Source organism: Dipteris shenzhenensis, chromosome 28, assembly GCF_047967505.1.
Source record: "Dipteris shenzhenensis isolate YYH24624 ecotype China chromosome 28, Dip_SZ_1.0, whole genome shotgun sequence".
In the NCBI taxonomy this organism is placed as follows: domain Eukaryota; kingdom Viridiplantae; phylum Streptophyta; class Polypodiopsida; order Gleicheniales; family Dipteridaceae; genus Dipteris; species Dipteris shenzhenensis.
In genome coordinates, this window is record NC_141623.1 from 23,255,884 (window position 1) to 23,271,473 (window position 15,590).

The following is a 15,590-nucleotide window of genomic DNA, read 5'->3' on the forward strand; positions in this document are numbered from 1 at the left end:
GGGCAGCAAGTCTTCAAATGCTTTGCAGGTACAGGATAGAGGCAGGACTCAGCAGAAGGGGAGATCTGCTAGTAAGTCCAAATCCCGCAGTCAGTCCCGTGGCAAAAAGGACATTGAATGCTTTTATTGTGGCAAGAAGGGACATGTGAAGTCGAAGTGCTTCAAGTTCATACGGGATCAGAAAGCCAAGAAGGCTGAAACACAAGATGCAGGAAATGCAAGCAAAGGCAAAGGCAAGGCCAAGATAGTTGAATTGGATGCAGTGAATGTTGCAGCAGAGGACAGTGACAGTGACATACATGATGTTTTATGCTCTTCTGCTGTAATAGCACATGCTTTGGTTATTGATGGCCATGACATGCACACCTGGCTCTTGGATTCAGGTGCCTCTTTTCATGTTACACCTCATAGGGAGTGGTTTACTTCCTACACAGGTACTCATGGAGTTGTTCATCTTGGGAACAACTATGCATGTCAGATTGCAGGGGTTGGCAGTATACAGATAGTACTTTCTGATGGACAGTCATTTATGCTTGATGGTGTTCGCCATGTGCCGCAAATCAAGAAAAATCTGATTAGCACTGGCTTATTGGATGACAGTGGTTACCACACCACATTTGGAGATTCCAAATGGGTGATTACTGATGGCCATACTGTAGTGGCTGAGGGTTTTAAGAGTGATACCTTGTACCCTCTTTATGTTTCCAGTGTGGGTAATCATGTTGTTGCCATAACCGAGCTGCCAAAGGTTTCATTGTGGCATAGCCGGTTGGGACACATGTCTGTTAAGGGAATGCAAGAACTGTCACGTTTGGGTTATCTGCCGCCTCTCTCTTTTTCAGATTTGCCTACTTGTGATCATTGTATTTTTGGCAAGCATTCTGTGACTCCTCATAAGAGGAGAACTCCCCAGAATAGAGCACCACTTGATCTAGTGCACACTGATTTGTGTGAGATGCCACAGTTATCACTAGGGGGTGCCAAATATTTTATTACTTTCATTGATGATGCCACACGTAAGGTGTGGGTCTATTTCTTGAAGCATAAGGGAGATGCCCTCAATGCTTTCAAGAAATTTGTCGCTCAGATGGAGAATCGGACAGGTCGTAGGCTGAAATGCCTCAGATCCGATAATGGGGGTGAGTATGTGTCACATGCTTTTGTGCAATTTTGTCAAGCTAAGGGCATCAAACAGGAACTCACAGCCCCTCATAATGCATCTCAAAATGGTGCAAGTGAGCGGATGAATCGAACTGTTCAGGAGAAGGTTCGATGTATGTTGTCTTATGCTGCATTACCCCATGGCTTTTGGGCAGAAGCCGTGCAAACAGCAATTCACATTATTAACAGGTCACCAAATAAGGCTTTGGAGTTGAAAGTGCCAGAGGAGGTGTGGTCTGGCAAGCCACCTTCATATAAGCACTTACGGGTATTTGGCTGCGAGTGCTTTGCTCATGTACGCAAAGATCTACGCACCAAGCTGGATCCAAAGTCTATCAGATGCATCTTTATGGGATATGGTGATGAAGGTGAAATGGGGTACAGATTATGGGATCCCGTTAAACGGAAAATTATACGCAGCAATGATGTCATCTTTAAAGAAGATAGTGTACACAAGGAACCCGTGCAACCTGTGGAATACAGGAGGGTTATTTATGATGATGTTGGACAGCAAAGAATGCCCATTTATATGCAGCAGCAGCCTGCTGCAAATCACCCTGTTCAAGAGGGTATACAGGCTGAAAATCAGCCAGATAATTTTGCCAATGATGCACCACTGGATGTGCCAACAGATGGGGCTGTAGAACAGCCAGATATGGTGGTACAGCCACCTGTCATGCATGAAGAACAGGCTGGACAGCAGCCTAATCCGGAACATTTTGTGAGGAGGAGCACCCGTGCACAACGGCCTCCTGCCAGGTTTGTTCCAGGAGCCAATAATGTGGCTGATTTTATCATGCTGACAGATTGTGGTGAGCCTTCCAGCTTCAAGGAAGCTATGGGAAGAACAGAGAAAAAGAAGTGGGAGAAAGCCATGCAGTCAGAAATGGACTCTCTACTTCAGAATGATACATGGGACTTGGTGCAGTTACCTGCAGGCAGAAAAGTTTTGCCATGTAAATGGGTTTACAAAGTCAAAGTGGATTCAAATGCTTTACTGAGGTATAAGGCCAGATTGGTTGCCAAGGGATTTAAGCAGGAGAAGGGCATTGACTTTGATGAGATCTTTTCCCCTGTAGTCAAAATGACTACTTTGAGAGCAGTGTTGGCTCTTGTTGCTCATACTGATATGGATTTATGTCAGATGGATGTGAAGACAGCTTTTCTTCACGGAGATCTCCATGATGAGATCTATATGAGTCAGCCAGAGGGATATGCTGTTAAAGGGAAAGAGCAGCTTGTGTGTAAGCTCAAAAGGAGCTTGTATGGACTCAAGCAGGCGCCAAGAGAATGGTACAAGAAGTTTGATGCATTCATGCAGTCCCAAGGGTATCATAGGTGTGAGACCGATCATTGCTTGTACACCAAACGGGCAAAGGATGGCAGTTTGATGCTACTCATTCTATATGTGGATGACATGCTTATTGCCAGTAAATCTCAGCATGAGATTAGTTCTTTGAAGAAACAACTGCATAAGTCTTTTGACATGAAAGACTTGGGTGATGCAAATCATATTCTTGGCATGCGTATTACTCGTGACAGGTCCAAGGGACTTTTATTTCTGTCACAGAAAGAGTATATTGACAAAGTACTGCAGAGGTTTAAAATGGAGGGGGGGAAGTCCATTAGTACCCCGTTGCCTCCACATTTAAAACTCAGCAGTAAGGACAGCCCCAGATCACATGATGATAAGGCTGAAATGGCCAAGGTTCCGTATGCATCTGCAGTTGGATCTTTGATGTATGCCATGGTTGCCACTCGTCCGGATATTGCTTTTGCGGTGGGAGTCATCAGCAGGTATATGGCAAATCCAGGCAAGCGGCATTGGGAAGCAGTGAAAGGTGTCTTGAGGTATCTCAAAGGTACCAAAGACTTGTGCATATGCTATGGTAGGCAGGATGCATTGGTGCATGGTTTTACAGATTCAGACTATGCAGGGAATGCAGATAATCGGAAGTCTACTACCGGTTATATTTTTACATTTGCAGGAGGTGCTATATCATGGGTGTCTCGGTTGCAGAAATGCGTTGCACTGTCAACCACTGAAGCTGAATATGTTGCAGCCACTGAGGCCTGCAAGGAAGCAATATGGCTTACTCGGCTGGTGGGAGATTTGGGCATTACAGGAGATATGCCAGTTTTGCATTGTGATAGTTAGAGTGCTATCATGTTGGCAAAGAATCCGGTCTTTCATCAGAAGACCAAGCACATAGAAGTGAAATATCATTTCATCAGGGAGGTACTGGAAGACAAGCGTCTTGAGCTTGTGAAAGTACATACTGATGATAATCCTGCAGATTTGCTCACTAAGAGCTTGCCTACAGAGCGGTTTGCACATTGCCGCCACATCATGGGATTAGGATGAGACCATTCTTACTTTATGGTCTTGTATACAGTAACTGTATATTGCTGTAATTTTTATTCTTTTCTCCCCTTTAGGCACATTGGCCTTTAGGTGGGAGGTTGTTGGGGTAAAGGCACATTGCCTACCCTGTTGTTGGGGTAAAGGCACATTGCCTACCCTTATATTAAAGAATTAAAGTTAGGACACCTATGACTGTCTTAAGACAGTCATAGGGTAAACCTAATCCTAATAAAACTTAAGTGAGTTTGTGGTGTGGCTCACTCATCACTTCACACCCGCACTATTGTGTCTCTCTCACTCTCACTCTCTTGCTCCCTTCCTTCTCTCTTCCCCCTCTCACAGTGTACGGAAGAGGTACGGCCAGGACAAGGCGCCGGCAAAGGGCTGCAGCAAGGCGCAGTATAGTGGGGGTCTATGGGCAGGTATACAGCCTGCAGCAGGGTCTCCAGCAGCAGAAAAGGGGAGCCTAGCAGCAGCCCAAAAGGGCCTGGCTAGGGCCCTTATATAGGGCTGGTTGGGCTGAGACAACCAGGTCGGTTGGGCCAGCCAACCTAGTCTGTCCACTCGGCCCAGTCAGGGCAGACTGGTCGGTTTTTTCAGCAAGGCCCTAGGCCTATAAAAGGAGAGGCTCTTGCCTCATTTTAGCATCCAGCATAGCCAGCAGTTCCAGGGCAGAAAGGAGCAGCAGGGAGCCTACTCTCTGGGCCTATCTACAGGAGGTGAGAGAGTGCAACAAGTGCTGCAGACTTAGCCAGGAAGGGGCTGGACCTTGGCTGTCTTCTAGGGCAGCAAGGTGCTGAGATCATCATACCTTCTGGAGCAGTCATTCACAAGCAGGTTGGAGCAGTGGAACAGGGGCCTCTGTGCTGCAGACAAAGCTTGGCAGGGGCTGCCCACCTAGGCTGATTCACAGGCAGTAAGGTGGAGAAGAACACACTGGACGGAAAGTCTAAAGACGCTTGAGGTGAAGCATGCGGACTCGAGTCTAGAGATAGCCAGCAGATAGGAGACGGACCTTGTGGTAAGATCAGAGGACCACACCATTGGTGGGACTGTGGATCTATCTATTTTGTATTGTGTCCATAGTTTTGGACGGAAATATATATTTTGGTGGTTTCTCTATCTGCTGGTTCACTGTCTATTGATGAGTCTGCACACCTATTTTATGCACATAAGTAAAGAAGTTTGTGATTCCACACCCACACCGCACACTGTGTGAGCTCCTGGGCATTACTATAAGTCTTCCGCTGTGCGTACCCTCTGTTGGGTATTTTCTAACAATACTAAAGCTAAATTTAGAGTGGACACTAGCGATTCTTGATGTGTGTAATTTGATCATTTTCCTTTACGGCTAGACACAACTGAAATATTAAACATTTTATTTGCTGCTTGCTTGTTTGCTTGTTTGCTTGTTGCAGTAATTGAATTTCATATTTGCATTTTCACTACTTGTTACCCTTCCTTCATAGCTTTTGGTATTCAAGCTTTTGTGATATTATTGTGCATGTGGTGGCAAAGAAAGAACAGCCCTTACCATTTTCTTTAAGCCCCAAGTCTTGGATTATAGTTGAACAGGACTTTGAGGTACGAGGCTGCACCACTTGTGGACAGTCGTGAAAACTTTTCATTAGCAAGTACCCAACATAATGGACCTGTTAATGTTACTTAATTAATTGTAGGATCGAATGAAAGAGAGAGTGCTGGTAGCAAAGAGTCGCACGAGTCTTAGCTGTCACGTCAACTAGAATAGATAGAAAAATGAAGCATACAAAGTACTTGTACCAAGACCTAGGACTAAGTGTCCTAGGTGTCATACAAAGTACTTGTACCAAGACCTAGGACTAAGTGTCCTAGGTGTCACATAGGACTAAGTGTCCTATGTGGCCTAAAAGGCACTAACACTATAAGCGCCTATATTTATGCCTACAAGGCACATACCATGGCCTATAGTGCATCACTAGAACCACCAAGAGATGGCCTACAAACCCCCCTCCATGGGATGGGCTGAAGTATTCTGGAAACGTCTCATAATACTTGGTATTTTTTGATCATGGTGGTACATGTTCATCCAAAAGGATATAGCCACCTATGAATGTACAAGGGATGACAGATCATGTAACAAAGGGAACCAAGTGTAAAGCCTGTTGGAAGACTTCGAACTTGGGACGAGGAAGTGCCTTTGTAAACATATCTACTATGTTGTCCCTTGTGGGAAGATAGGACAACTCTATGTCTCCTGCTAACAACCACTCCCGAACATAATGATAGTGAACTTCAATATGCTTGGTACGCGCATGAAACACTGGGTTACGCGCAATGGCCAAAGCACTCTGGCTGTCAGTGTAGACCATAGTGGAGGATGTCTGGTGAATACCAAGATCTGTAAGTAACTGTCGAAGCCAAACACACTCTACTGTAGCGGTGAAAGCTGCCCTGTACTCAGCCTCACAGCTAGATGTGGCAACTGTTGGTTGCTTCTTGCTAAGCCAAGAGATACATGAATTGCCAAGCAAAAAACAATTGCCGGTATGTGACACTCTGGTGTCGGAACATCGTGCCCAGTCACTATCCGTGTAAGCATGCATGGTAAGTGAACCCTGCTCACCATAGAAGAGGGCTAAATCCTGAGTGCCTCTGAGATATCTGAAGACTCTCTTCACTGCCTGCCAATGTTGTGAATTGGGCATGTGCATGAATTTGCTGAGCTGAGATACTGCATACTGTAAGTCAGGTCTGGTGTGACATAAATAAATAAGGCATTCAACAGCCTGCTGATAAAGATTGATATCACATGGTGGGCTCCCATCATGAGCTGAGAATTTGAAGCCAGGGTCCACTGGAGTAGAGATTGGCTTGCAATCATCGAACTGAAAACGATCAAGGAGCTGTCCAATATACTTGGACTGTGACATCATGATACCCCCCTCAACATGAGCAAACTGAATGCCCAAATAATAGTGGAGCTGTCCCATGTCTGACATTTCAAAAACCTGCTGCAAATCAGCCTTGAAAGCTGCAATATGCTGAGTATCTGGGCCGTGATGAGCATATCATCCACATATAAAATCAGCACTAAAAAATCAGATCCACTCCCACGGACATAAAGAGTGGGTTCTGTGGGGCTATTTTGAAAACCAAGAGATAGTAAGTGTGCATGAATTTTGGCATACCATGCCCTGGGTGCCTGCTTCAAACCATAAAGGGCTTTTCTAAGCTGGCATACCTTGTTTTCAGAATTAACAACTTCAAAGTCAGGAGGTTGTGTGACATAGACTTCTTCGTGCAGATCCCCATGAAGAAAAGCAGTTTTGATGTCAAGCTGGTGCACTTGCCAATGATGATGGGCTGCAATGGCAATGACACATCTAATGGTAGTAATCCTTGATGTGGGAGCAAAGGTCTCCTCAAAGTCAATGCCTTGTTGTTGGGCATACCCTTTTGCAACAAGACGGGCTTTGTGGCGATCTATACTGCCATCAGATTTTATTTTTAATTTGTAGACCCACCGGGTACCAATGGCATGCTTGCCGGGAGGGAGATCTACTAATTCCCATGTGTCATTTTTGGCAATGGATTGTAACTCAGCTCTCATTGCATCCATGCACTCTTTGCTGTCAAAGGCATCTTTATGGCACAAAGGCTCTTCATTGCAAGCTGTAGCAAGGAGTGCAAACTCAAGAAAGTGACCATGCATTTGTCTATTCCCTGATCTTGTCCGCGCAGCAAAAGGCTGATCTTGTTTGCTGTCCCTCAATGTATCAAGAAGCCATCTGGGAACTTGCCTTTGCTGTCTATTGACAGCTCTTTCTTCAATCACTGCATCATGAGTAGTGGGATCATTTTGTGCTGGAAGAGAAACCTGCAAATCAGCATGGGGTACTGGCTGATGATTGCTTGTTGAAGGGCCTGCAGGAGGCTCATGTTGCTGGTCAAAATCTTCCTTTGATGACGGCAGAGGTAACCAAGAGTCAAAGGCATCAAACATGTCAACATCTGGCTTAGCTTTGCAGTCCACAAGAGGAGAAGTTGAATGTTCAGCAAAGATTACATCTCTACTGACAATAATCTTCCCAGTATTTGGTTGGTATAATTGATACCCTCTGCTCTCCTGGCTGTAACCAATAAATATGCATTTGATTGCCTTGTCATCAAGCTTATGTCTCAGCTGAGATGGTACATGAACACATGCAAGAGACCCAAAAACTCTCATGTGTGAAAGTGGAGGCTTCCTGCCTTTCCATGCTTCATAAGGTGTAACAGTATTCAATGCCCGTGTAGGTGATCTATTCAGCACATAGTTGGCACACATCACTGCATCAAGCCAAAATTTATTGGGCAAAGACTTGGCCTTAAGCATGCATCTGGCCATCTCCATTGTGGACCTGTTTTTCCTTTCAAAAATAGGATTCTGCTGAGGAGTGTAAGCAGTAGTGCATGAGTGAATAATGCCTCGTGAAGACAGAAATGCATCAAACTCCTTTGACATATACTCTCCCCCCCTATCTGTGTTGAGGGTGACAAGCTTGCATCCTGATTCATTCTCAACCATATTCAGCCACCGCTGAAAGCATGAGAAAACTTCAGATTTGGCTTTTAAAGGATATATCCAGCAATATCTTGTGAAATCATCAATGAGAGTCATAAAATATTTGTATCCCCCAATGGCATTTGTCCTCATTGGGCCACAGACATCACTGTGCACTAGCTGCAATTTCCTTTGTGAGAGTTTTGGACAATTCTTCTGAAAAGGAAACCGATGCATCTTACCCAAAAGACAACCCTCACACACATGTTTGGAAACTTTGTGAGTTTGAGGTACATCATTTGCCATCTGCTGTGAATGTAGCTTTGCAAGAGCTCTATAATTGAGATGACCCATTCTCTCATGCCAAAGATGAGTTTCAGCAAGCTGTGAATCTGAAATAGCAAATGCTTCAATAGAAAGTGCAGCTGAGTGATGATCGAGGTGATAAAGCCCCTTTTGCAAAGTGCCAGTGAAAACTATGGCATTGTCATCACGAAGATCATAAACTATGCATCTGTAGCCATCAAAAATCACTCTGAAACTTGAAGTAGCAATTGCTGAAATTGAGATCAAGTTGACTTCAATTCCAGGCACAAAGAGAACATTTGTCAAAGTGACAGGATGACTTGAAATAGATGTGAGCTGCACATCTCCAATTCCTTTTACATCATATGAAGCATTATTAGCACATGTGACAGTCCCCCCTCGAGGTGCATCTGCTAAAGAATGAAACAACTCTTTGCAAGATGTGACGTGCTTGGAGGCACCACTATCAAAATACCAAGACTAAGCGTCATTAGCAGTAAAGAGTGCATCAGCTTTGGAGGGATCAAATGAGCAATGGACAGCCCATGCCCAATCATCCTGAAGAGCATGTGCATGTGAAGCATTTGCTGGCTCATGGGATTCAATAGCATGTGAGGCATTAACTGTCAATCCTGCTTTGTCTTTCTCCGAAGCAATGCGCTTCCTGCATTCTGAAATGTCATGTCCAGGCTTGTGACAATAGTTGCATCTTTTCTTCTTTGACTTATCTGCTGTATTTTTAGATGCATGGGAGGAATTACAGCTGCTATGCGCAGATTTAGGCTTGCCCATAGGCTTGGAAGCCTTGCCTCTTCCTGTTTGCTGTGAAGCAAATGCATGATCAGGAATAATGGCTTGTCTATTAGCTCGACTTTGCTCTTCCTGCAAAAGCAAAGTAACTAGCTGATCAAAAGAATAGTGGTTTGGATTACCCATGGCCACTAATCGAAGGGATGTAGCAAACCCTTGATATGTATCTGGCAGTCCATTCAATGTGGTACTGACAAGCTGTGAAGTTAGCACCACCTCATCAATGTTGGCAAGTTGTTCCATGAGGTCCTTGACCTTTGTCAGGTATGCATCCATAGAGTCACCTTCATTCATACTGACTTCTGTAATTGCCTTCTCAAATATGCAACACGAGCTTCATTGCGAATCTGATAGAGAGAAGCCAATTTATCCCAAGCATCCTTTGCTGTCCTGCAAGACCAGATAAAGCAATACATGAATGTGCATTTGGATCTCTTGCATCCCATCTTGACTGTTCCTGAGTTGGAAGAGCAGTAGCAAGAGTGCTAGAGGATGAGCCATCAGGAGGAGTACCCCCTGCAGAGGGACCAGCAGTAGAGGCAACCATTGTAGCATTGGCTGGCCTCAGATCAACCCCAGAAACAATATTCCACAGATGCTTTGCAACAAGAATATGTTTTATGAGATAAGACCACATCGGATAGTTGGTGCCATCCAACTTATCATCTTCACGAAGAATGCGAAATAGATCTTGATTGTTCCCAGCCATAGCAAATGTGATACCCTAAAAGAGACCTGAAAACCCAAAAGCCTCAAGGCTATCACTGCAAAGAGTTGGCTGTCCAAAAATGACAGCAAATATCTGCAAATTTCCAACCCAAATCAAAGGGCAAATGCAGATTTGACCCAAATGTGACTGTGGCAGGCAATGTTCACTGCAAAAACAGCAAATCTGGCAAAAGCCCCAAATTTAATGAGGGCAAATAGGCCAAAAAGAGGGCAAATGCAGAAAAGCCCCAAAATTTGCTGAAATTTTTGCAAATGTGACCCAACGTATGATAATCTGACTCAATGTCCTGCAAAAGTGACTCAATGTCCTGCAATCTGACCCAATGTACTGCAAACAAACAAGAGATTGCAGACCAAACTCCAAAGTCCCAATGTTCTTGCAAGAAATTGCAACCAAAGAAGGTGAAAAGAACTGGAAGCCCAAAAAATTACCAATGTCCTGAATATGACCTTGTACGTGCAAAACCTGTACGGAGATCTCGAAAGAAGTACTAGCTGTACGGACAGCTCAAGTACAATGTACAGTGACTGTACGGATCAAGTACACCATACGATGTACGGTGTACGGCTGTACGGCTGTACGGTCGTATGGAAGAAGTGCAATGTACGTTGTACGGAACCATGAAGTATGGCAGTTGTACGGAGGCTCTCACGTGCAGGTACGAAAAAGGTACGGAAGATGCACGTAGTGTAGTACGATGGTTTGTACGGGCAGTACGGTGATGCAGGTACTGATCTGTACGACGACGTAGGTACAGTGGCTCTAGTATAGAACAAACAAATACGGCACAGGTATGTAACAAGTACTGTGTATGGAGTCCAACGTATGGTGGCATAGATACGGGAGTTGTACTGCGCAAGTACAATGGCATGTACGGATATGTACGATGCAGGTACGGAACCCAGTTCGGACAGGTACAGCAGGGAGTCCGGGGGTAGGAAGACGAGTCGAGCCTAGCTCTGATACTATTGTAGGATCAAATGAAAGAGAGAGTGCAGGTAGCAAAGAGTTGCACGAGTCTTAGCCGTCACGTCAACTAGGATAGATAGAAAAATGAAGCATACAAAGTACTTGTACCTAGACCTAGGACTAAGTGTCCTAGGTGTCACATAGGACTAACTGTCCTATGTGGCCTAAAAGGCACTAACACTATAAGTGCCTATATTTATGCCTGCAAGGCACATACCATGGCCTATAGGGCATTACTAGAACCACCAAGAGATGGCCTACAAAAAGCATACAAAGTACTTGTACCTAGACCTAGGACTAAGTGTCCTAGGTGTCACATAGGACTAAGTGTCCTATGTGGCCTAGAAGGCACTAACACTATAAGTGACTATATTTATGCCAACAAGGCACATATTATGGCCTATAGGGTATCACTAGAACCACCAAGAGATGGCCTACACTAATCAGAATCTATCTTGTGATATGTTATTTGGCAACAATCGTGTGAGGGTATGGGAAAAAGATACCTAGGCCATGCATGCCAATTTTGTAGGTAAATGATATCTTTGGATAAGTGATATTGATGTCTTTGTAGTTGTGGTTTAGGAAGTTGGCTCTTTTGAAGATATTATGTAATCTTTGCTATTTGTTGGATGACTTGAAAATGTGCATAGGTCATATATGATGATGGGGATGAGGAAAATATCCTTGTTGCAAACGAGGTGGTGAAACTGTATCTCTCTGAGGAGGAAATGACAAATTGGAACGTAATGACAACTTGTGTGACGGAGACACGAAAAAAGTTGGACTATCAAGAAATGGCAGCCTTAGCTACTGGCTTAGAGGATATTCAAGGAGAATTTGGACATGGAGAGCTTGTTTGGGCAAAGATTAAGGGTGCGTATTCTGGGTAAGCTTGCACTTTGTCTTGTGGATATATGATAGGTTTACTTGATGCTTTGTCCCAAAGTTCAAAACAGAAAAGTCTCATTATGGTTTTAAATGGAGTGAAAATGTTTACTGAGCCCTAGGAACATGTTGCTCATGTAAGGATTTTTTGCTTGTTTTCTCTTTGAGAGTAGAAAAATTAAAGATTGTAGTGCTATGACTAGATCCATACGAGTCTTATACAAGTCATGTAATGTATCATGCTACTAGCCCTTTGATGTTGGACATTCTGTTCCTCATGGAAGTAAAATCCGTCCGTACAACATCCTGCAATCCATTTAGTTTTGTGTGATGTGAACTATCTAATGAAACCGGCCTCCACGACTAGCTTGTGATGCCTTTCCTTCCGTGAACTTCCCAGGTACTTCTACAAGGTTTCTTGTCGTGAACTCATCCAAAACGTGGGAAACGCTACATGGCATCCCCCTTCTCATTTTCTCCCATTGCCTCCTCTTGTGGGGCACTTTTTGGGACACAACCAATGGTCCAACTTAAAGCCTTAGGGCCCTTTGCCCCCTCTTTGGACCAATCAATAAATTCACCCCCAAGGCACTAATATCTAGGGGTTCCTTACACACTTAGCAATCCCTAGCCTTGCCCACTCATTTTTCCAGGGTCTCGCCCATATGCAAACACATGCAAGCCCAAAAATTCCCTCCCTCGTGAGAGATCCATCTTTCTTAAGGAGCAACTCACGAGAGCAAAATGGGAAAATGCTAGGTTGGACAAGCCCTTCTTCGAAAGTTCTTGAACTTGCCTAAAGATCCCATCTTGTTAGGTTTGACTAATTCGATATGGAGGTCTATTTGGTGGAGAACGTTTGGAAACTAAGTCAATCGTATGCCTTCAGGCTTTCTGGTGGAAACTGACTAGGCGGAAACTGACTAGGCAACTTCTATGAGAAACAATTTGAAAATTGTTTAAGAAAGTTAAACTTTCTTGACCAAGTTGAAACTTCCTTTTCCTGTAACATAAATAAGGAAAGAACATATTTTGCTATCTAACAATTACTGAAGATTGTGAATGGCTTACCATAGGAATAGTATTCTTTGAAACTCCAGCTGCGATGATTACATCTTTACCTTTGTGTTGAATGGTCAAGATTAACCTTGCATAATGAATTCGAGGTTAACCAAGGAATTCGGAGTATAACATTAGCACCTTGAATCGATGCAATCATAAAGGATAGGGGATCAATATATCCCTAAACGAGAACCCTGAGTTCACCTTTTTTTCATGACACTTGAAAGCACTGTGTGCCTCTTGTGCTTCACCTTTGTCTTTAATAGCTATGCCCACACTTTGTGCCAACTCATGCGATATAAAATTATGTGTTGCATCATCATAAGCAAAAAAAGGGATCCTTTTTTGTGCTCTCTCAAAGAGTGTTCTTTGTATTTCTCGGTTCTCCAAGTATAAAGCAAATTCTCCCCTGATTGGGGGAGGGGGCCCTCAGTGGGTACAGGGACCCAATCGTTTGTCGAGTCTACTCTCTCTCCACCCTCATCTCCTTTCGCTAATTCCTCGCTAAAGGTTTAAAGAAGGTCTGGCTGTGAATTACACGATCAGATTACCGTTGCATGTTACATTGGTATCAGAGCTTCAGTCTGTATCCAGCTTGACTACCGCGAGTGTATGGTTGTGTTGAGATCCGGAAAGGATACACAATCAAGTGCCCCTCTCAACTCTCTTATAGGATCTATCACTCCTAGCTTTGACTCTCTCACTCACACACTAACCCTGCATTCCGGTGGACAGCACAAGCCTCTCTCTTGCCTTGCAAAAGCGTTCTACATCATCAGTGTGGACAGCATTAAGGTCTCGGTATTGGTCGACGTTTCCTCTCAGGTCTTTGGGTCTGCTATACGTGTGCACAATGAGGTCTTCATAAGCGTGTTTTTCATGCTCTCTCGAAGAGTGTTCTTTGTATTTCCAGTTCTCCAAGTATAAAGCAAATTCTTCCCTGATTGGGGAAGGGGGCCCTCAGTGGGTATAGGGACCCAATCGGTTGTCGACTCTACTCTCTCTATACCCTCATCTCCTTTCTCTCTCTATGGTGTACAACACTAATTCCTCGCTAAAGGTTTAAAGAAGGTCTTGTTGTGAATTACACGATCAGATTACCCTTGCATGTTACATGCATCATCATAAGCAAGAAAAGGGATAAATGACCTTTTATCAGACCCCAAGTTTGTGGCGGACTATGGGTTGATAAATCCTCATCTTTTTGTGGGAGAGTCTCCATGTGCGGACTGCCGATGTCTTCTTCAAAGCCTTCTTGTTGCTATTTGCGTTGGCCATTTGCTTGTAAGGACACTCACAGAAGTTGTGGCCACGTTCTCCACATTTGCAGCATCGTCCTTTGGAATAATACCTTTGCTTTTGTTGGTGAGATAGGGTATTTCAGGATGTCACTCTATGGAATTCCTTTTGAGGTGGTGGTCCATTGAGATTCTTCTTGAATTCTCTTCGGAAACTTCTCTTCTTTGGGTTGTGCTTGCTTGAGAAGAGTAGCTTCTTCTCAATCTATAGTGCCAACATTAATAGGGCATTCCAGCTCGAAATCTGGCATTGTCCTCTTGCGTGGCAATTAAACGGTCCAGGAGCACGGCCGCTCGATCCACATATTGACGCGCCGTCTCACCTTCTGATTGCTTCAAGTTTGCCACCTGCAGGTACACATTCTCCGTCTCCTCTTCTTTGCCGAAATACTCAATCATCGCTACTGTTAACCTTGGCCTGCTTTGGCGAACGTCGCCGGCCTCATACCACACTTGAGCCAAACCCTCTAGAAATGTAGGAAGAAGCAAATCTATCTTCAATAAGAAAGTTGAGAGAAAAAAAACGGCGCTTGAAGGCCACAAGATACTTATTTGGATTTTCTTCAACCCGTCCACAGAACACGGGAATGTCAGCCACGCTTGAAAAATGGAAAAGAGAGAGTTGAAATGAGGCTTATCTATTGGCAAACAATGGAAAGAGGTCCTCCAAAGTGACACATTTTGAACAGTGTACCTTAACCCCGAATAGAACTTCCTTTGTTGCTCCCCCAAATCCTTTTTATTGAAAGCTTGGGCAAAGTATCTCAAAATAGGTAAGGTACTCAAAGACTTTTTTGTCTTGTCATTGAAGGAAATCCCATTGTACCATCCTGCCTCTTTTGAACTCCTTTGATGAGAAATAATATTGCCGTGCTAGCCATAGCAGTGCACTAGAGAGAAGCAGCATTTTGCATATAAGGCTGCAAATTGGATCTTGGCCTTTTCTTCATATTTATCTCTATCAAAAAAGTAGTCAAGATCTCATATCCATGTCAACAAAACTTTGGGCTGATCTTTGCCTTTGTATTTGTTGAACTTGAACAGCTTGTCTCCGAGCTTGAGCTAGTCTTTTTCTTCTATTATGCCTGAAAGGGGAGAGGCTATGATGTTGTTTTCCCCTTGAAGGAGAAGCAGAGGGGGACTTAACCTTCCTCACAGAATGTTGAGTGTCTGCATAGCATCTTTCTTTGGATGGAGGTCGGAATCAATTGTTAGAAATTACCCAACAGAGGGTACGCACAGCAGAAGACTTATAGTAATGCCCAGGAGCTCACACAGTGTGCGTGTGGGGTGTGGAATCACAAACTTATTTACTTAATGTGCGTCACATGGATTAGATGTGCAGACTCATCAATAGACAATGAACCAGCCAGATAGAGAAACCACCAAAATATATTTCCGTCCAAAACTATGGACACAATACAAAAGATATAGATCCAGAGTCCCACCAATGGTGTGGTCCTGTGAACTTACCAC

General features: G+C 44.0%; 1 protein-coding gene across 1 annotated transcript in view; it reads left to right on the plus strand.

Moving 5' to 3' along the window:
* LOC147883341 (histone-lysine N-methyltransferase TRX1-like) overlaps positions 1–15,590 on the plus strand; it is a 129,959-nt gene that overhangs the window by 26,009 nt on the left and 88,360 nt on the right. The window contains exon 4 of the mRNA XM_087399296.1: positions 11,520–11,742. Within this exon, the coding sequence (XP_087255422.1) occupies positions 11,520–11,742 (223 nt within the window). The remainder of the gene's footprint in view (positions 1–11,519; positions 11,743–15,590) is intronic.